Source organism: Polyodon spathula, chromosome 3 (assembly GCF_017654505.1).
Source record: "Polyodon spathula isolate WHYD16114869_AA chromosome 3, ASM1765450v1, whole genome shotgun sequence".
NCBI classification, from domain to species: Eukaryota; Metazoa; Chordata; class Actinopteri; order Acipenseriformes; family Polyodontidae; genus Polyodon; species Polyodon spathula.
The window spans coordinates 62,635,176-62,656,653 of NC_054536.1; the positions used below are offsets into that span (position 1 = coordinate 62,635,176).

A 21,478-nucleotide genomic window follows, 5' to 3' on the forward strand; every position below is an offset into this window, starting at 1 on the left:
ACAACACATATTTTCCTTCTCTGAGACCATTATCAAAAATTCTACATAACTGCTGAAAAGCAAGGGGTGAAAGCTGGTACTTTTATCTATTTATTTCAACAGTGCAAAAGAAGAAATATTTCAGGGGTGCAAAAATTCAGTCCAGGTATTACAGATATCACTAAACAATTAACAGATGTTTTCAATTAAGTATTTAGGGTAGACTGGAACTGGGACTTGAGACCATAGAGTGCCTAATGTATGTGTATACAACTGGCCCTGCGTACAGAAACAGGTTAACCTAAACCAGCACTAGGCAACCTTGGTCCTCTCAGTCAAGGTCTTCACTAAATCCATGACTATTCTATTGGACCAATTAAACCTGATTCTAAAGTATTAAAATCATTAAATTATAGTAATGAAATATGTAGCTGAAAGGACCAGCAGAACTTATTCCTGATATATACAATGGGATGTTTGAAGATCTTTAAAAGAGGTGCTTCTGGCATTAAAGATCAAGACCGGGGCTATCAACTCAGTCTAACTCATACCACGTGACACAGGCTGCTGCCAAGAAGTTCCTTCAATCACCACAAACGTGGTTTCGAAATGTATCCTTTTTAATAGGACTACACAGCACTTGATTGCAATCACAGTGCACAAGCAGAACAATTGTCCACCTCTCGTAACTAGAAAAGCTGTACTGGCCTGGGCAAGAAGCCTACATGATGTTGGAAGGTCATCTGAGGTCTTGGGACCACTGACCTTTCAAATTTTCACATAGTACTGTTGTTAGGGATCAGATACCAGTTTTAAGAGTACAGCGGTGACTCAGACATACCCCATTACCCTGCACAGTTTCCGGATCTAAATCCAAGGTTCTCTGGGAGAAACTCGACTGATTTTGTATTCCAATTAGTTTTTTGAAAAGACAGTGTGTACTCTATGCAACACTAGCATCTGTCACCCATTATTGCAGTTGCTCCTGCCACTAAAGTGTGTGTAATGCAAACAGAAACCAGCAATTTAATAAAGAATGGTTACACACACACACACATATATATATATATATATTATATATATATATATATATATATATATATATATATATATAAAGAACATGCAGTCATATCACGTTCACCTTTCACTGTCAGGAAGATGAAACCACTTCAGCATAGTCAAGACTCTACGCTCAAGTGGAATGACACTGAAAGAGAAGCATTAAAAATGTTAGCCAATTGAGCTATCAAAAAGTATCTTAATACAAAACAGTTTATCTAAAATTGCACAACCTGTTACTAGAAGATTATTTGTCAGTTTTACCCACTGTTAAATGCACCAATACAAGTTACAATGTGATTACATGTTATCTTAGACAACACTACCTGCCAAAAATAATACCATTTTATAAAAACAGTGAAAAAGCTTGACAAGTTTCAGTTAACAAAATGAGTTGAAAACTGAGTTTTAAAACAGCTGCAAGAAAGGAGGAGAACCTTGCAGGCCTTATGATTAAGAAAAGGTTAGAGTCACCCATGTTGAAGACACAAGATTTGTTGACATTAGTCTGTTTTTTCCTCCTTTGAAACTGTAGGCCCCTTTAAACACATTATCCTAATACACGCTGGGAAGGGAGGGCCATTTGCAGTTCACCCAGAACAGCTGGCTCCTGTCAGTAGTTGCTAGTGTGAACTGGCCAAACCAATAGGGGGTATCTCAGATAATCTTCCCTGCAGGAAACTACTCTCCCCATTACTTAGCAAGGACCCCCTGCTGCCAGCTCAATCAGGATCTGCAACGTCAAACTCTCAAGGCCCACTGAACTCACTTTATCATAAGAAAACACATTCATTTAAAAGACACTTCCCTGAAGATGTGTTTGTTCTTGTTTAAAACATGAAACGAATCTTTCAGTACCACTTACTGTTTTAGCTAGACATGTAATGAGACTAAAAAAAAAACAGAATACATTGAAGGCCCCCCACCCCCAGCTACATTAACTGATTTACTGGAAATTCTGACACTTGAATATGACAACTTACAATGGCCAGAACAAAGTCCCAGCTTTCACCCCTTGCTTTTCGGCAGTTATCCAGATCTGGAAAGAATCAAAAGATCATTAACATACAATGAGAAACAACAAGTTAAGTGTATGTTGAATCAATAGCGTTTTCTTTCTTTTTTTTTTTTTTTTTTTTAAATCAGAAAACAAATCTAAAGTTCTAATGCCTTTTTGTTTGAAAAATAACCATGAAGAGGGCTATTCAACTACTTGTTTTATATAATAATTCATGGTTTTCAATTAAAAGAGCAATACTCAGAAGTTGTATAATATCAATTGTAGTCCTACCACTTACCCTTTTTACTCTATTGTGGCATACATGCGGTGAAGACTATTTGGAACAAAAGCAATATTTTGTGCTGACGTTTGATTACTATCTTCAGCTTTTAGTTATCAGTTGAATTCTCATTATGTATTCAAGCCGGGTTTCATTACTTGCTGAGCTACATCAAACAGAGTTGCATTAAGAAACAGCAGCAGGGCCAGATGTCACAGGAGATCTGTACAAATTGTTCACAGATGCAGTGCTCTTTTTTTTCCATGGCACTGGGCCAAGTTACAAAAAAGAACACTTACTGGTTGACCTCCCCACCAGCGATGGTTCAATTTCTCTCGACCTCGAAGGTTGAAGTTGGCATCAAACACAGGGTCGTGCATAGAATTGCCAACAATTCCATGTGATTCAGGATAAAGTCCCTTTGTATGAAAAACATCAATTCAACATTTATGTCAATTGGTTTTATATAATTATTTTTCTCTAACAAAAAGAGCTTTTATCCAAATCTGTGACGTACGACTTTACAAACAAATCAGAAAGCCAACTATTGCAAATCCCTTTGTCAGAGTATGGAGCTTCTTATATATACAAACATAGCTTGTGGTTTAAAATTCACTTTCCCCTGTATACCTGTTCTGTTATTACTCCGTATTATCAGGCGTTCCATTATTGCCTTGTAACATGCCACAGCAATACCATTATCCCTTAATTGCAGGGATGGTTAAGTGATCTTTAGATATACAAATTGTCCCTATACAACTTAATACAAAAATAAAATCCAAATACTTACAGTTGCAAGGGTATACAAGTTGGGGAACGTTTTTGTGGGGTATACTGGCCTCATGTATGGCGCGTGAGTGCCGCAGGATCCTAAAAGCAAACAATATGGTTACTGCTGAAATAATTACTATACTATAAAATCGAAAGGGTGTTTTTTTGTGAGAGAAAACAGTGTGTCAGTGAAAAGTTTTTTTTGGTTACTAAACAGCTAACTAAAGAAAATCAAATGACTAGGACAATAGCTCTGTGTGCTGTCACTACACAGCAGAAATCACATGACCTTGATATAACAGCCATGTTTGATCAGAGCTCAATGTCAAGATCCCTAACACATTTAGCAAGAGAACGTCACCAAACACCTATAAAAATAAATAAATTAAAAAAACTTAAAGCCAGAGTTGCCCATCCCTGACATATAAGCTCCCCTTAAATTGATGCTTGGTGAGAAGACCAGCCTCAGAAGACCAGCAGGCAGTGACATGGGATAAAAACTGACTTTCGTGGGGCTCCCGAGTGGCGCATCTGTAAAAGCACTCTGCGTGGATTGCAGGATGCACCCTATAGCATGTAGGTTGCCAGTGCCGCTGCAGGCTATTAGAGTTCCCAGGGGGCAGCGCTCTAACAGTCAGGTCGGTGCGCTCTACCAACAGTGGTGCACAATTGGCCGAGCGCCGCCCGGGAGGGGAAGGCTTAGGTCAGCCAGGGTGTCCTCTGCTCACTGCGTACCAGCGACCCCTGTAGACTGGCTGGGTGCCTGCGGGCTTGCCTGTGAGCTGCCCAGAGCTGTGTTGTCCTCAGATGTAATATTTAATAATAGATTTTAACATGACACCCATGTCTGAACTGTCGTGTAACATATCTGCATGGTGGGGCAGCAGAGTGAAAAGAAAAAGCAGTCGGCTGATGGCACACTCTTCGGAGGACAGCATGCATTTGTCTTCACTGCTCCTGAGTCAACATAGGGGTGATAGCAGTGGGCTGAGGTTAAATACAATTGGATATATCAAATTGGGAGAAATCTAGAAAGATGGAGAAGAGTACTTTAAAAGACAATGGCAAATGGGTTACAGGAGATATACCCAACCTTTTGCCATAGCACAGAACAGTGTTTTTCAGAGGTTATTAGGGGAGCGCCAAGACCTGACTGAAATACATTTTTAAATGACTTGTTTTTGTATTAGTGGTAATACAATTCCAAATAGTGACTGTAATAAGGAGTATCCATCTTATATATATATATATATTCATTTTATTTTATTGTTTATTAGAAAGGGGGTGGCAGCAAACAAAAAATCTTGGCAGGGGGCGTAGCAAAAAAAGTCTGGGAACCACTGGCTCAAAAGGAAGGAAAAAAGACCACAGCTTGCATGATTTGGTCTCTGGGGTTTTGCTTTCACAGCAGTACTACGAGTTTATCTTATCATCTGAGTCGCAAGTAAATGTATTTCTTTTAAAAACAATGTGTTCTATTAGTTTAAATCTGTACCATGGCAGTACATTTACAGCTATAGTCTAAGTAAGTATTAATTATGGCATATTCAGCTAACCAAATTAAACTAAAATAGCACTAAATTCAATAAAACTACCTGTTAGTTTAAGGTTTAAACAAAAAAACAGCCCAACATATCCAACACAGCGTTGGTTGTGGTACAGTTACTAATTTACAGTAATGCATGGCACAGACTGTTATGTATTATATCAAAAGACTTGCTTCGGCTAACTTCAGATTACATACAGATTTTCATTTATTGTCAAATTAAAGATGGTTATGAAACGCTGGATAATGTGCTATAATATATCACACACACCAGGGCAGCCAAGTTCTGAACAAGCTACAACCTAGAAAAGCCCTTTGTATAAGTTCAACGCTTTACATTCTGGGATCAGGTGAATGCAAGACTGAGTGACAAATCCTGTAGTGTTCCACTGTACCAAGTAACATTTTAAAAGTTCTTACGTAGTTTGTCAATGTTAGGGATGACATTGCTTCCTTTCATTGTGTAGGAGGCACGGAACCCATCAACAGAGATAAACACCAGAGGAGGGCGAACAAAACTGAAAGACAAAATAAATAAATAAATAAATAAATAAATGCTATCATATACTATGTCTAATCTTCAAGGCGAGTTGTCCCCAGTTAGCTAAATGTACTGCCGATTGCATGCTGGTGTCTGACTGCCGGCATTCCATTACCCAACTCCAGAAGGTCTTGTAATTATGTTCGTTTCTCCTTCCTAATATATTGTATAGTATTAATTACATGTGTAGCCCTTTACTCTTTAATGCAATTCCAAATAATCAAGACACACTTTTTTTTTTAAACTTACTGTACTTTCTCATCATCAATGCTTCCCTTTTTTTTGTTGACTTTGGCAAGGTAACTTACCCAGATGGACACTCTGGAGATTTTATCTCTTCACATTCGTCTTCCACCCAATGGGTGTCCCCTGCAAGAGATGCTATCTAATCAGCGAAGGTGTTCACAAAAAAAAAAAAAAAAAAAAAACACACACACACACACATCTTAACAGGATAGGTACACAAACATGGTTTCAACCTCAGGTAAACTTTTCCTATTTTATACATTTCATCATTTTTATTGTTATGATTTTATTATTTTTTATTAAGTTGCATTGTCTTCACTTGTAATCAGGGATACATAAGTACCAACTGACCTTTGCAAACTACATGATAATTGGTACAGCAGTCTCCTTTGCCCATGCAGTCTTCAGAGCAATGGCATGCGTTTTCTTCATTCCGAGACTCTCCGCAACGATCTTTAGTGCATTCAAAGCCTTTAGCTGAAAACAATGATATATGATTAAACAAAAAAGCACCTAACAGAATAACATCTATCTAAGCTAAAAAATAAAAAAAAATGGTATGTGTTTGTTTATTTGTATTCATATTTAAGTAAAGGTAACAATTACACCTGAAACAAGTAAACATTTACATGTGCCTTTAGTTTAACAACGTAAAGGGAGCAGTTCATGGTCCTCTTAAAACTTTAAAATCATTTTTAGCATTGCTCTATTTAATTCTGAACTACACTTCCATTCTAATTTTTTGTTGAAACTGTTTTTCAGTTGATTTAAAGTTATGGACGAAATACAATATGTAAAAAATATAAATGCACCATGTCATTATGGGAAAGAAAAGAAAAACCCATTAAATTATAAAAAAATATGTTACATGACAGTTCAGACATGCGTGTCATGTTAAAATCTATTATTAAATATTACATCTGTATTATGTCAGTGTCAACTGATACTTGCAGTTGCATAGCCAGGACACAGTAAATAATAATGTGTTAAACTCCAGGGCTGTCCTGGTGAAATAAGCTTGGGTGACAACCCTAGATTCAGCTGCAAGTTTGAAATCTAGACAATTTCCATAAAACATCAAAACTACATGTCTCTTAATAAGGGATTAAACATCATACTGTACTACCGATATCTGAGTACTGAATACCTGTTCTTAAACAAAGCTCATCAAAATCTGAGCAACAGCTGTTGTAGGTTTTGCACAAGTTGTCACAGCGGCAGCCAGGCGGTTCAGCTTCACGGAGTTCAAAGCATCTGCCTTTGCAAGATCCTGAAGTGCTAATCCAAGGGGAATCTGAAAGGACTACGATCGGTATGAACAATTAACATCTGTTGGGGGCACAGCCTGCTGGGTGACTGTTGAAACTTAAATCAAAACTACTTAGCAATAATTGGAAATCTTAGCAAGAGAAAAGAAAGTGGGCCAAAGTGCCAGTCTAATTAGCCTTTCCAAGATGTTTGCTCACTTTCTGCAAAAAAAAAAATAAATAAATGTATAGTAGAACCTCAGCGTGACGAACCCCTTGAGAATGCAGGTTCGTCGTAAGTCTGAAATGTTCGTAACTTTGAAATCTGAATTTTCAATGGCTTTATTAAATGTGGACACCTGCTACTTAGACCCTAAATCTGGCAAATACAAGGATACAGTACAGTAATACAATTGTTATGACTCTAAAGTATTTAAAACAATACTACAAACGGAAAAAAGGCTACATTTAAAATTACCATTGAAATTGTAACTGTAGCAAAAACACAGATTTAAATGTCCATGGAAACCTGGGTTAACGTAGCACTTGTTTTAAACAAAATGCATTCTGTGCTTTGTTTAAAACTAAAACGTTCCCAGGAAAAAAATGCTGGTACTTGCTTTGAAATCTGCCTCACCTTTCTGGATACATTTGTTGGTACAGTAATTTTTCTTTCTCCCTGACCAGCATGCCACTTATAGGAGTGCCTGTCTGGTTGCATTGCACTCATGGTTGAATGATTGCATATTTCTGGTTGAAAGTGGGATGTTCGGTAGACTGGTCAGTTTGTAACTCTGGGGTTCTACTGTAGTTTGCAATCAACGTCTCATTAAATGAAACTGACCCACTCACAAGACTTAATTGCAACAGATTTCAAAGTGTTTCCAAATTTAGAAAATAAAACTGTGATAACCTGTATTTACACCATTCAGTTATAAATTTGCATATTTGTTCAATTAATGTGAATAGGTAACTTTACTGTCCATATTTGTAAACAGGTAGACATGCATGCATGCATGCACACATAACAGTAAGTGCGGTTTTAACATGAACATCTACTTAAATGTACATTCAATATTCGAGGACATGCAAATATTCATTTTTCACACATTTCTATTTAGATACATATCATCTGATGTTATTAAATATGTTCTGTAAATTATAAAAAAACTATACATTTACCATCTGAAATATAATAGACTATTCATTATGAATTTATTATGTCAACATCCAAGTATAATTAAGAGGGTACTGACACACTTAACTATTCTTAGATGGTCTTTTCATTCTAACCCATCCATAAACTTACGTTACCTTCAAAATATAAAATATGACAAATAAAACATTGCTTTATTTAATTGCAGAAATGCAAGCTGAAGGACGTACAGATTTTTTATAAACTTTTGACATGTTTTAAGTGGCATTAGTATAGTCGACCAAAAGGTTTACTTGCAAGCCAATATACATATTAGCTTTCCAAAACACACTACCTAATGACTAGTTTTTTGTCAACTAAAAAAAGAAAACACTCATTTAAGTCTTCTTAGGATTATTTTGATTAAGGTAACCTTTACTCAAGACTATTTATCTCTCAAGCCATAACTCAATTCGTTTACATGATCTGCTTGCTTTAATGATATTCCTTTCCATCATATAATTCAGTTTTCTTTCTTTTTTTTTTTTAAATAAAGACTCTTTCACAAAGGGTAGTTTCATATACCACATGCATCTCAATATAAAACCACTATACCAAAAACGTTATGTCTCTGCATTAAAATAGCAACCGAAAACATGTACTTGTAATGAAGTAATGTAAGTATTAAGAAGTTAGATGCATATTCTATATTTTCTATTAATGTACTAAAGGCAAAACTAAAAACACACGAAACCCCACAAAAACAGCGTAATGGGGGCAAATCCCCAAACATCACTACATTACAGTTCAGTATATAGAATTTATCAATTATAACGTCTAAGATATATATATATATCATATAAGTCTATATATCGTAATTATAGATATATATATATATATATATCGTTGTTTAAATATATATATATATATATATATATATATAATATATATATATATATATATATATATATATACATATATATATATATATACATACACACACACACACACACACACACACACACACACACTTAAAAAAACATACAAAAAAAAAAAGCAGTTACAGCATCTAATGTGCTTCTGTATATCTATATATCTGTACATTCAAATATTAAAAGCAGACTGAACTTCCACATCTGGAATGAAATACATGTGACATACTATGATATCCTGGGTCTGGAGGGGTTTCATCCCAGTCTTCAGATCTTCTGTGGCGATTGTAAACATATCCAAAACAAACATTCACCCCGAAAGCGAAACAAGCAACGAAAAACACCTGGAAAAAAGAATTTAAAAGCACGACTTCAAACTCATTAAACGCTCATTCTGACAATATCACAAACTGGCCGGATGAACAAGCTAGAAATACAATCTTTATTTTTTCTACAACAACTGCAAAATAACTAAATTTGGAGTGTTGGGCGTCCCAGTGATACAATAACAAATCGGGTTTCTTCAATACACTGGAAACAAACACTGTAATACATTGCAATTATTCAATGCTAGGAAAAAAAAAATGTTTAAAAACAGTGTATTAACTTATATTTAAGTTATGATTGTAATTCAGTGCTTGAGAAAAATCTGCATACCTGGTTGAACGTGAAACAGTTGGGTTTGCTCATTTTGACAAGTTCTTAAAGGCTCACAGACTGTCCTCTTCGCCCTCTTGTCTCCTAAGTGCGAGTTGCTCGTGCTGCTGGGTGATTTTTGTAATTACAACAAATTCCACCTGGTCAGGTTGTCAGACTGCTTTGATTTGACTAGGAGTTCATTTCATCGCCTGCTACATAACAAGTCAGTGCATTGATTGGATGAAAGAAAATATGGAGGACTGCTAAAAGCAAAAAGGCATTGGTGCGGTCTGGCTCGTGTGTAGTTTTAGGCAAGCCAGTATTACCGTGGCAGTACCCAGAGGGAATGAAAACTACGTCATAACAAGAGGTTAATATGCGCAGAAAATACAACAGCAAAAAAAAAAAAAAAAGGATCAAAATTTCTAAATATAATCTGCATATCTACATAATTGTTCAATATAATAAGTATGCTTTCAAGGCTCTCTTCATAAAACAGTACAATAAATAATTGTAAAATAGTTCATTTTATTTTTTATAGTCGTTTACTCTTAATGCGTCGCACAGCTGTAAAAAGACACATGTGGTCTTTTGCAACGATTTGCGAATTTAGTCCTTTGTTCTGTAAGCCTATTCAGTTATAATGCTGGTTAGTCCGGTAGGCTAATGTGCATATTATTATATCCTGAGTTATACTACCAATTCCAATAAATAAATAAATAAACAACATATTGGGAATACAGTTTGAGGTTAGCTGATGCTCAACTTTAGTACAGACCTCAGGGTTAAACGGGACATTTCGAAAGCTCCCACAGCTATGAAATAAACTTCGTTTTAGTTCCAAAATGTGTCACCCTTGTCATGTTACGGCTGTGGCCTTATGACGTCTATTACAAGTTGCGCACGCAGCACTAGCCTGCGTGAGCTACGCTGTGCTAGCCTTCGTTCTGCTGCAATACACCTCTTGTCTATTTGGGGAGTTCTGGTGTTTAAACCGAATACAGAAAAAAAAAGAAATCATGGGGGGTGGTGGGAGAAATCGGGTTAAATCGGGTAAAACCCGAAAATCACACGCCCTAATTATACACCAGTGGAAAGTGCATGTGCGGCAGGATGGGGGCAGGGGTGGTTAGAACTGACATGAATGTTTTATTCTGCGTTAACCTGTTGTGATAGACAATGACGTTTATAAGTGTAACCCCCCCCCCCCCCATGGTTATTTAAGGCTATATTCTTGATTTTATTTGTGTTTGTTTTTTGATACTGTATGGGTGCGTTAACTGAGCGGCTGAGAGTGAACGTTTTTCCTCTCAGATCACCGATGAAATAAATACTCTGCTCGGAGGGAGCTAACCCCAAACTGTATTCCCAATATGTTGTTTATTTATTTATTTATTGGAATTGGTAGTATAACTCAGGATATAATTAAATTGCTTATTTCATTGAGCGGCTCAGTTACTTAACGCACGCTTTATATAAAATCTGGCGGAGCCAGAAAACACAGTAAATGCACAGTGTGACCCCTTTTTAATTCCGAGCGCCTCAAATTCAAACTGACGCATAGCAAGCTTACCTCTACATTTTAACTTGCTTTAGCTTTATTAAAACACAAACAACCTTAATTGTTAACATTTGGCAATAAAAAGGAAGATACCAAAAAAAAAAAAAAAAAAAAAAAACATATAGCCTATGTATTAACTTAAAAAAAAAAACACTTACAAGAAAATCAATACAAGTTAAGATACAGTATTGATGGATCACTTACAGTCTTTGTTGTTTACCTGTCTTTTCCCCTGACCCTAGAGTAAACATCCGGTTTGAATTCAAGGTCGCTACAAAATGATTAGCAGCATTTTGTCAGAAGTAGAAACAACGATCTGTTCGAAAATCATATGAATTAAAGTAGGCTATGTATTTTCTTCCTGGGGAGTAAGTAATGTCTAGATGTTTTAATTTAACAGTTGTCACTCTGGACTAGAAAGAAAGACCCTGTTGGATCTTGGCAATCGAGTGTCATATAGCCCAGTCATCTGGAATACACATTAAATTCTCGTAGAACAGCGGGGAGCAAGCAAATGTACTCATTGAGCTGGACATATCACCCACTCCGTTTCTTTGTGGCGATCAAACTCGTATTGGACACGCCCGTATTCAATTATTATACCCCAGTGTCAACTAAGCAATTGTTTCGATTTATATCCAAGCGTACAAAAGACAATCACGACGGAACATTATAACGAATTCTTCTACACATGGTGACACATTGTTGCCACATTTCAGTAAAGTATTCTTGAGTTTAATAAATCGGATACATAAAAAAAAATCTACTTTTAGTAAAGAAATAAAAACATGAGAAATTGAAATTTTACACGGACGACGATAATTTAAAGTAAAGCAACATTACGTCGGGGGGGGGGGGGGGGGGGGGGGGGGGGGGATCTTCCTACCGAACCTGTTTCCTAAATAACATGACTCAGCGGGTTTGATTTGTTCCCTGTGAGAATTCTTTGTTCAGTATACAGCTGTTTCAGTGATCCCTGTGTCCTGTGATGCGATACTGTGATGGGCAGCGTGAGGTGCTGATTTCTTTAGTTTCCCTTGTTTGCACTGCTCCGTTTGCTTTTTAGCGTTAACCAATGTAGATAAAGCCACTGTGACAGCTGTCCTTGGGAACAATGGCTCTTTTGGCAGATATCCTGTAAAGAGTCTGCTTACAGCTCCAGTTTACTCCAGTGCTTATGACCTGGCCTTGTAAACCCTAATAAACCACCAAGAAAGAAATCTCAATCTCCCATGTTTAAATTGAATACTCGCTGCCAAACACCATGTATTTTTAATAGGAGATCCAGATGATTTTTTATTGTAAACCTGTTACAGTCATATATTAGCTTTGTTTCCAACTTTTCTTTTTTCAACCTTCTTACTTATCAATTTAAACTCAATGTATACTTAAACACACAGCTGCCTTTTATGCATTGCTAGAATTCTAAATAGCCATCCCGATTGTTTTTGTTTGATCAGAGTCAAATCTTGATAATATACTAAAGGATGTTTTCATTGAAAAGCCCCTGTGAATGAATATGTTAATTCTCTGAATTTTATAGGGAGAATGTATTCATTCTCAGGATAATAATTTAACTGACTGACAATAGTTTATTATTTTTTAAAACAGAAAACACAGTCTTTCAGGGATTATTATTTTATTATTATTATTATTATTATTATTATTATTATTATTATTATTATTATAGAATGAATCATCAAGAACATACCCCACAGCATTGTAGATTTCCCATCAAAGTACTGACTATTTAAACTGTGCTTAACTTCTAAGATCATAGGTCAAAATCCAGGCTGCTACTGCTGCAGTTTTGCTGGATTCTTCTTGTGATTTCTCTTTAGGATTGGGATATATTTATTTATTTGTTCTATTGTATTTTATTGTCGAGAATACTGTTGTTTTGAAAGACATCAAACAGTGGAGCAAATAACCACCGTTTAAGATGTTGAACGTTAAGCTTGATGGTCTGGAAAACTACAGTAAATTATCTGAAAATGATAAGGGTCTTGCAAGAAAGTTTTTATGTAAACGAAAGGTAAGAACAAAAACGTTCATAAATCTTACCTGTTGTGCAATACAATTCACTATAGGTACTGAATGTGCAGTTTAGAAAGACAGAACATTATATTCACCTGGTACTACATTTGGTAAAAGAAAGGTAAGCCTCCTAGCATAGGCAGCATGAGATCAAATTTACCTTACCTACATTCTGTTCCACTGGTTAACTACACACTTCTTTATGTCTATCATGGTACCCCCTCTCATTTTCAATTTGTGTAGACATATGCTCCAGACTCCTACAAAAAAAATGACATTGAAGTGAAGTTGAGAGTTCAACTCTTAACGTGCATAAAACATTTCCACGGGGTGCTTATGAGGGCTAAGTGTTAGAAGACAGACAGGACAGACTCACTACTCGGAGGACCTAGAGGAGCTTCCTTGCTCAGTCTGGGAAACAGATACCCATGAGAGCGCAGAGGTTCCATGTCATAGAAACCAAAAACATATAGGACAGGAAGAGCCCCTAATGCTCGAAGGACCACGTTCTAGTGGCCTGGGTAGATTCGGCTTCCCAAGAGGCAGAAAGGTCTGGCACCTGGAAACAAAAAGAGTTAGACAGGGCCGCCAGCAGGTGGCGTCCTCGAGGCTGAGGTCCTGCCAACCGGGTCGTGAGCTGAAAAATACTGTTAAGCATAGTATGTGGAGGGGAAGGGGCCAGCTATAAAGCCCTTTTCAATTTCTTTTTGAATGAGGGTGGAGACAGCTTGTGGTTCTGAAGTGGCGGATCTGAGGTTTTTGTAAATGAAGTAGGAATCAGGGAGGCTGGTGATACTTATGTGGAAGCCGGGTTGTGGCCTGTTTATTAGGTGCTGTGTGAGTGTCTGTGTTGATGACTGTGGAAACTGTCATTTTTTCCTTTGCAGATGATCCTGGAGTGTGCGTCACTGCAGAAATTGCATACGTGCACAAATCTGAAGTTGGAGTTAAAACAGGTCAACCTGTTAAAGTTGTTACAAATCTGTCTTTCTCCAGCAAACAGGTCGTCCGTATTTGTTGCTGTTTTATGAGGTGGTGGGGAGAGCAGATGCATGGATCAAATTTACGGCTGACAGTCTGTACTGAAGTGAGGGGGGCAGTCCTAGGAGGTTGGGTAGTGCTGGTGCTGGTTGCAATGGCTGTTTTCGGGTAGAGGTTAGTAGAGTGTGCTGTAGACACACAGACCCCGCATGAGTGAGCCCGCAAGCCACCAAAGATCTGATTTAATAAGTCCTGATCAGGTGCACCCCAGTTGATTATGTTGTCTGATGCAAGGAAGGCTGCCGTCTTGGCTGAAAACTTTTATGATACTCGTAAAACATTGTCCCTCCGTATCTCATTGATAACTCTACTATGTATGTCAAATACGAATCCAGCTCCTCGCACAGATTGGGACATGCAGTGCACAAAATGTTGCGGTATAAGGAAAATGCTAAAACAAATTCACCTAAAGTGAGATCTCTTAGCAGACAGGGGGGTCACTGGATTTTAAGATGACAGATACGTCTCCACAGTTTACTACCCGGTAGTCAACAAATTTGGATGTTGCAATGAGAATTGATAGAAGATTAACATCCTTACCCTCAATGATTTAGCAGCGCAGTGCAGCAGATATGGTGTGGCGCCAGGTAGCAGAGCTTGGCTGAAATACTGCAGCAGTAGCTGATAACAAGCTGAACATTGGTGTATTTTCTAGTACGTTGGTAGATAAGGAAGGAGTGCTGCTTGAGGGTATGAGGGAGATGGACCGGGCATCAATGGTATCAAGATAAGAATTTATGGTTGAGATGTTATCTGCAAATGGTTGCATAAATGCTTTAATGTCCTTGAATATTTGCTGATGAGATATGTTGAATTCTGCTGCTCTGGCTGGAAGTGGAATCTGAGTTGAACAGGTTGATTTGTGATTGAGATGGTGCTGTATTAGCCTCCATTGCTGGACCTGGGACACGGGCGGCTGCTGAAGCGTAACTGGCCTGCTGGCCTTTTGGAGCTGCATGGGGGGGGGGGGGGGTAGATGGTCTCTGCCTCCTGGAATAGAGCCTCCTGAGTTTGGGGGGGGGATTCGGATCCCGGAGCCAGAGGGCTTTCAAGATCCTAGCGACAGGCTAGGAGCTGGTCTTTGCCTGGAACCCCATCATTTTGGGTGGGATAGCGCCAGATTGGCGCTGGATATTGCAGGTGAAAGATTGTATTTTACCAGCCGCGACGTTAAGTTGCCAGTTAGAGACAGCTGCTCTGGCTGGATATCCGCGGCCTCCGCCAAGGATAGATCAAACAGGTTGTCCATATCAGTGTCTGGATATTCAAGATGTCATTCAATAGATGTTGTTTCTGCTTATTTTTCAATAGCTCATCAGATGTTTTGGGAGACTTGTACCTGGAGTCAGGAATAAAAGGTGGGATTCGGTCGCGCATCGACTTGGTCAGAGTGTTTGGGAAAGGGTGCATCGAAGCAGAATTGAGGTAAGGATAGGAATCATAGTGGGAAAGAAGCCCTCCTGTGCCCCCTGAATTGTGCCTTAAGACTGACATTATAACCTCAATAGAAGCTGCGAGATGTGAAAACAGTGGCTTGCCCAGCTGGTTAAAATGGAGGAAATTAACAGAAAATTAAATCCACTTCGGGGCTTGACATAATGGTTAAACTTGTCGATTTGGTGACCACACAGATTTTAGGAATGAAGGGGTTTCCTAGATTCTACCTCATTGCAAAGTTATTGAGCCTCCAATGTAGATCAGGCCACAACATGCCAGGTACCTGCAACACAGCAGACAGGACATTGCGAATAGCTGTAACAAGTGCAGGCAAGCAGTTTTAACATTTTATTTGCATTTGCAGCCGAACATGTACACCTATAAATTATCTTAAAAAGGAATGAGCCTTGATTTGCCAAACAGCCTCTTCTCGTAGCCAACATTTCATATATTTTATGTTCTGCATTTCACTATAACATTGTTTAGGTTTAGTGAAGATAAAACTGAGAACTCATCACCTTTTCATCTTTATACAAAAGCAAGGATTGTCTAATGCTGAGACACTTAAAGATGTCAAATTGGAAAGGAGTAATATTATGCTTGTAAATTATGTTTATAAGCTTTAAGTGTTTCTCCTGTCAAAGAAGCATTAGGTCTTTACTTCAGATTGAAAACCAAATTGCCAACCTCTTATATTCAACATATCCATGAACTTTAAAGAACTTCGATTTAAAGAAAATGAAAAATAAGATTTTTCCAACACTTGGCATGAAACAGTCTTCATTTTGTAGGGGCTGCAAATTGAAAAAACACAATGGCAATGAATAAGGTCACATAAATCTAATCTTGATGAAAAAGATTTGGACCGTTTACCCATATTTATTTTTTTAATGATTTGTCCACTAATAAAGATTGGTTATTTTACAGCTTTCTTACGTTACTTGAAGAAATACCAAACTGCACTTAAAACCACACTGAGGTAATTCGTCCAAATATCCTGGAAGCTATTCCTGGCAGCATGTGACGGGGGTGCAACGGGTCGGGGCTGTGGTTGATCCTCCCGATCGCTGGTGGCATTGCATAAAAAGGGACGAGACCGGCGAAAAGACAAAGGTCGAATCGTCTGGGAATTCCAGAAAGATAGCTCGCTCCGCTCGAACGCAGAAGTCCGCGGCCGCCGCGCCACGTACCTCAGTCGGAGTTACTATGTACGCCGATTGGGTACAGCGGCGACCGGGGCCGATGCTAAGGGCGGGGTCGAATAGTATTAAAGGACGGTACGATCTAAGCTCAGTTGCTCAGTCCTGGGATCAGAAAAGGAGACGTGTTGTTGAATGGTGATTTTGTGAACAAAAAGTGTGTTGTTTTTTTTAGAGTCTGGAGATGGCGTTCTAAAGTGGTACCCGGAAGAACGACCGGGACCTCGCCACTAAAAAAAAAATAATCTTACCCAGGACCGGGAGCCCCCTAGAGACCAGCGCGGGAGCGCCAATGAAATTTATGTTTATTTAAAAAAAAATTTATTGTGTGCGGGACTTCATTAATTGTATCCTTTATTTTGCACCTCCTCCTTTATCATTGTTGATATTGGTGGGGGAATTTATTTTTGATTATTTTTATTTTTATTACTTTTGTTCTTCTTTCTTTTTGATCGAATTACTGGTCGGTGGTCATTTTCTTTTCTTTTTTTTTTTTAATAAAACCCTGCTGAGGGGAGAACTAAAGTCAAGCCTCCTGAGTATTTTTCTGTCAGTTCCATTTGACTCAACCCACTACCCTCTTACACAGCACTAGAGAAATAGTACAAACTGTACCAGACATGGATAATTCTCAGCAGCCCTTCAAGCTCTCATTAAAGAAACTCCTGTAGAACATGCGATATCTTTTAAGTGCTTTAAACAGCAGGCATAGAACTGAAGTTCCATTTGTCTAAGTGTCAACCCCCCACCGCCCACAAGCAGTATTGTGGTATCAGTCAGATACTTTTAATGTATTTTCAAGTTCAAAGTGCCCTTAATACAAACATGTATCTGGGAGAGACCTGGAAATTGAATAAAAAGAACCCTGATAGTAAGCTTCTTAAGTTCTGATTTCAACAAAAGTCCTAGCCCTTTGAAAACAGAATTCCAAGATCAAATCCATAAATCACGAATACACTGTGTGGAATAGTTGTTTTAATTTAACAGAATTATAGGCAGTGATGTAGGGTGCTATTATTTGATTATTCAATTCAGTGTGAAGAACATGAGAGATGCCTTTCGACATAATAAAATAAAATCCACTGAATTCTTTTAGAAAAAAAAAGTCCCAATCGGATCTAAATAAGGTGAAAATTAAAATGCACTGCCCAACTGCGGGAGATCAATAATGTTTAAACCCTCACAACGAAAAATACAAAGGATTTTGTAAATTATTTCGACATTTAAAAAAATACCAAACACACACACTTTCGAACAGTAGTGGGGTTCCAAAAAATCTAGGTTTATATGTCCCAACGTATTGCTACAACTAAATAATGCACCTATAATATTTCCTACGACTTTTTACACCAGTAAGTCTGTTTCAAAGCTCTTTTCACTAGTGTTTGAGATGTCCTTTAAATCACTGCAAGTGTTCTGGGTTTTCTGTTCCGTACCACATCATGGACCGTTATATCTCTCTATATAAATACAGATTTGTTACAAAAATACTATTTGAACAGAAAAACATTATCGGTCTTACTTGATATATACTTCACTACAGATCCAGATCTGTGTCTGAATTCATTAACAGAAAAGTACTTTAAAACAATAACATTTCGCAAGCAAGAAATGTTTGCTAATTGCACGTTTATTAAAAATCTGCAAATATGTGGCGTGAAATATTATTCATACATGTGACATATATTAAAAGAAAAAGCGCATTTATTGCAGCAAAAATTGACCTAGAAGGCCATTAGAAAAATTAAGTTTCGCAAAATAATCCTGTTTTACAGTACTTACTGTACATGTAAAATCTATATGTAAATGTATTTTAAAGAAATGGGGCACTACCCACTTCATTTTCTCTGTATTCCTGTATTTATTCTGCGTTACTGAAATATAAATTCAGTATCTAACTTACTCTGATTCTAATATATCACCCATGACTAAAACACATCAAGAATCTATGGTATTGTATGGTAATAAGTTAACATTTCAGCTGTGCCACCTTCAGAGTACTGAAGTATTTTTACCTCATTCCAACAGAACTGTGAGATTCTGATAAGCTACTGAGAGTTTTCTGTGCACATTACAATGCTATACAGAATGCACCATTCTAAAATATTACCAAATGCTTGATTAGCAGCTATTTAGACTAATATGGATACTAAAAGTTATATACATGGTTACAAAAAAACAAAAAGGTTTGCCTTTTATTATCATGACAGGATTCTTTCAAACAGTTTAGATGTGTTTAGAATGTGGAATGAATAAAAAAAAGCAGTGTTAAAAACAAAAATGGTTATACAAAACACAACAAGTCTATGAACAGCCTAAAAGTACAAGACAATAATTAAAACATTGCATCCTACTGAAAAGTTAGATATAGACAAAATATCTGAATCAAAACAAAACAAATAAGTGTATGTTGGTAATAAACTAATACACTGGCGAGCTACAAAATAGTAGAAAAATGTATAAAAAAATTAATATGGCTATACAGTCAATGCTATGTTGGGATTCTAGCATTTGTTTTGTATCTGATATTAAACAAGGGAAGAAAGAAAATGAACAAATGCCAGTACTATTATTATAAAGTTGTTTTTGTTTCTAGCTGGTAATTGTATGGTCTAAAGCAAAGATAATTTATGGTATGCAGATAATACCAGTAGCAGTATGTTGTACAGTTTAGGCTATGTTATCCGATTCATGTTTTCCAGTTAAATACAGGTCCATTAATACATTTCCCAAATGAACAAGATTTAAATATAAACCAACCGTATGCTTGGCCTGCTCTTCAGCACAAACTATCACAATGTTTGATTTACAGTTTATTAAAAAAAAAAAAAAATATTGCTAAAAACAAATAAATAAAATACCTTTATATTTGACTGGTACGGTAATTTATTGGTGATTACATAGATCCCTATATGAAGGAGATTCACACTTTTGTTGACTGAAAAATGGATAGATTTTATCTACCTATGGCAAAAGCTTCCTTGTAAAACGGTTTGCCAAGCATTACCATTTATCAGCTGCAATAAAACTTAATTGAGCCTGCCAGGCCACGTGGGGAACATGATGCGCAGCAGGGTGCCAGTAACCTTGTGGACCTGTTAGAGGAGACCATCTTACATGATAAAATAAATAAAATAAAAGCAGAAGGAAACACAGCAGTGTTTTTTATTGCACCAAGGAGAGCACATCCATCTGCAAAACAGATTGTGGTCAGAACATCTGGAAGGAGTGACATGCTTTAGGAGCCACTTCTGCACTTTTACCATTCTCTGTGGATAATCTCTTGGTTAACCATACCTTCTGCCAGGGCAAAGTCAGGTTAGGTAAAGTTTTTGCTGGCTGTCTAGCATGCTGTGTAGCCTTTCTGTTTCATAGTGGGGGGCTCCCTTCAATCTGAAAGAGAGGGTGAATGAACTGAACGTCCACTGGCCGGGCTGTTGGTAAAAGCCAGGATGTCTCTGTCTTTTTCCTTTTCTTTGTCTTTCTCCTTATCCTTGCTCTCGTGCTTGTGTTTGTGCTTGTGCTTGTGTTTGTGCTTCTTCTTCTTCTTCTTGTGTTCATGGTGGTGGTGGTGATGGTGATGGTGGTCGCTGTGTTTCGAGGATGAGTTTGTTTCTTTACTGAATGCAGAGAGTGGAGTTGCTGGCATGGACAGTATAGTGGGCTCCGTGGATGGGGGTTCTTTTCCTGTTTGATGAAAGCAATAAAAACCACATTTTCAGTAACGTGAGATCTCTTGTGGTCCTTTATGTATGGTGATAGCTGTTACGCTGTCATGAATACTTGCTTTTTTTTTGGTTCTAAAAACATAATATAATATTCACCAAGGAGTACAGTGATTTTACAAAAACAAATCTGCATGAACTATGCTCTCTAGCATGACAGTTCTCAATACTTATTTTGAGGCTGCAAAAGTAAACCTTTTATTATTTTATCAAATTTAACAGCAATCACAAAAGCGTAAAAATTTTCTTTAACAATATTTCCATCTCTTTTTGCTGGTGTATCAAACCCACATATGGGTCTGATAAATACAAACTCATTGAAATGTTGACAACTTAGCACAATACTCTATGTGTTAAGTCTCAGTGACCTAACAAAACAACACTGAAATTAAGGCCCAACGGTGTCTACTTCCAAGTTTTACTTTGGAGCATGGAGAAGGAGAATGTCTGGTGTATCCAGACAATGCTTCCTCTTGAAACAATGCTGCTGCTCTGATAGACAAGAGGGGTGTAATTTAGCAACAGAAAACAAGCATGGTTGCAGGAGGGAGTAAAATCTGGAAATATTGCAAGATTGTTTTTTTTTCTCTTGTAAACACAGCAGGGTGTTCTGTAACAGTCCAGCTGGGGTTTTGGGGTATTCCTCCAGGGGTGACTTATTAACATTACGACACACAAAAACAGAGTTTCAAGAAAAATCTGGTTTATAACTGTAGGGCGACAATATTAACATCCACTACTGTTTAGACTAATAATATGATGGCTTTTTTATTTTATTTTTTTATACTGTTTGTCTCTTACCTGGCGTTGATGGCCTTTCAAGCATGTTTAGATGATGATAGATAAAAGCTTGACTGTCATGAACCGTGTCCATATCAATATCTTCCTCCTCTTGAGAATTTGAGAACTAGGAACAAGAAATATCTTTTACTATACAACAAGGGTTGAGCTCTAGCATTGAATAACCTTTTTGTATGAAACGCTACAGTGATTTTGGAATCTGTCTCGCATTCATTCAGCAGTAAGACTGAGCGAATCACATTACAAATTAGGCAGAGTTGCTAAGAAGAGCTTGATCTAAGGTAATTCTCTGAATTAACCTG

General features: G+C 37.4%; 2 protein-coding genes across 7 annotated transcripts in view; both read right to left on the bottom strand.

Annotated features, from left to right (window-relative positions):
- The window catches only part of LOC121313286 (ectonucleotide pyrophosphatase/phosphodiesterase family member 2-like), a 27,409-nt gene extending 15,964 nt beyond the window's left edge, over nt 1-11,445 (bottom strand). For 2 of the 4 annotated variants that reach the window (XM_041245663.1, XM_041245662.1), the window contains exons 1-10: nt 9,394-9,692; nt 8,966-9,080; nt 6,570-6,725; nt 5,774-5,899; nt 5,485-5,545; nt 5,056-5,153; nt 3,109-3,188; nt 2,618-2,737; nt 2,022-2,077; nt 1,121-1,186 (exon numbers count right to left, since the gene is read on the bottom strand). In XM_041245663.1, the coding sequence (XP_041101597.1) occupies nt 1,121-1,186; nt 2,022-2,077; nt 2,618-2,737; nt 3,109-3,188; nt 5,056-5,153; nt 5,485-5,545; nt 5,774-5,899; nt 6,570-6,725; nt 8,966-9,080; nt 9,394-9,426 (911 nt within the window). In that variant the 5' untranslated portion in view covers nt 9,427-9,692. Of the gene's footprint in view, nt 1-1,120; nt 1,187-2,021; nt 2,078-2,617; nt 2,738-3,108; nt 3,189-5,055; nt 5,154-5,484; nt 5,546-5,773; nt 5,900-6,569; nt 6,726-8,965; nt 9,081-9,393; nt 9,693-11,140 lie in introns of those variants that run through there. The other 2 variants (XM_041245661.1, XM_041245664.1) reach the window with 2 other exon arrangements.
- A 6,861-nt stretch (nt 11,446-18,306) lies between these two features.
- LOC121313287 (transcription initiation factor TFIID subunit 2) overlaps nt 18,307-21,478 on the bottom strand; it is a 47,504-nt gene continuing 44,332 nt past the window's right edge. For all 3 annotated transcript variants that reach the window (XM_041245665.1, XM_041245667.1, XM_041245666.1), the window contains exons 26-27: nt 21,177-21,282; nt 18,307-20,337 (exon numbers count right to left, since the gene is read on the bottom strand). In XM_041245665.1, coding sequence (XP_041101599.1) covers nt 20,039-20,337; nt 21,177-21,282 — 405 coding nt within the window. In that variant the 3' untranslated portion in view covers nt 18,307-20,038. The remainder of the gene's footprint in view (nt 20,338-21,176; nt 21,283-21,478) is intronic.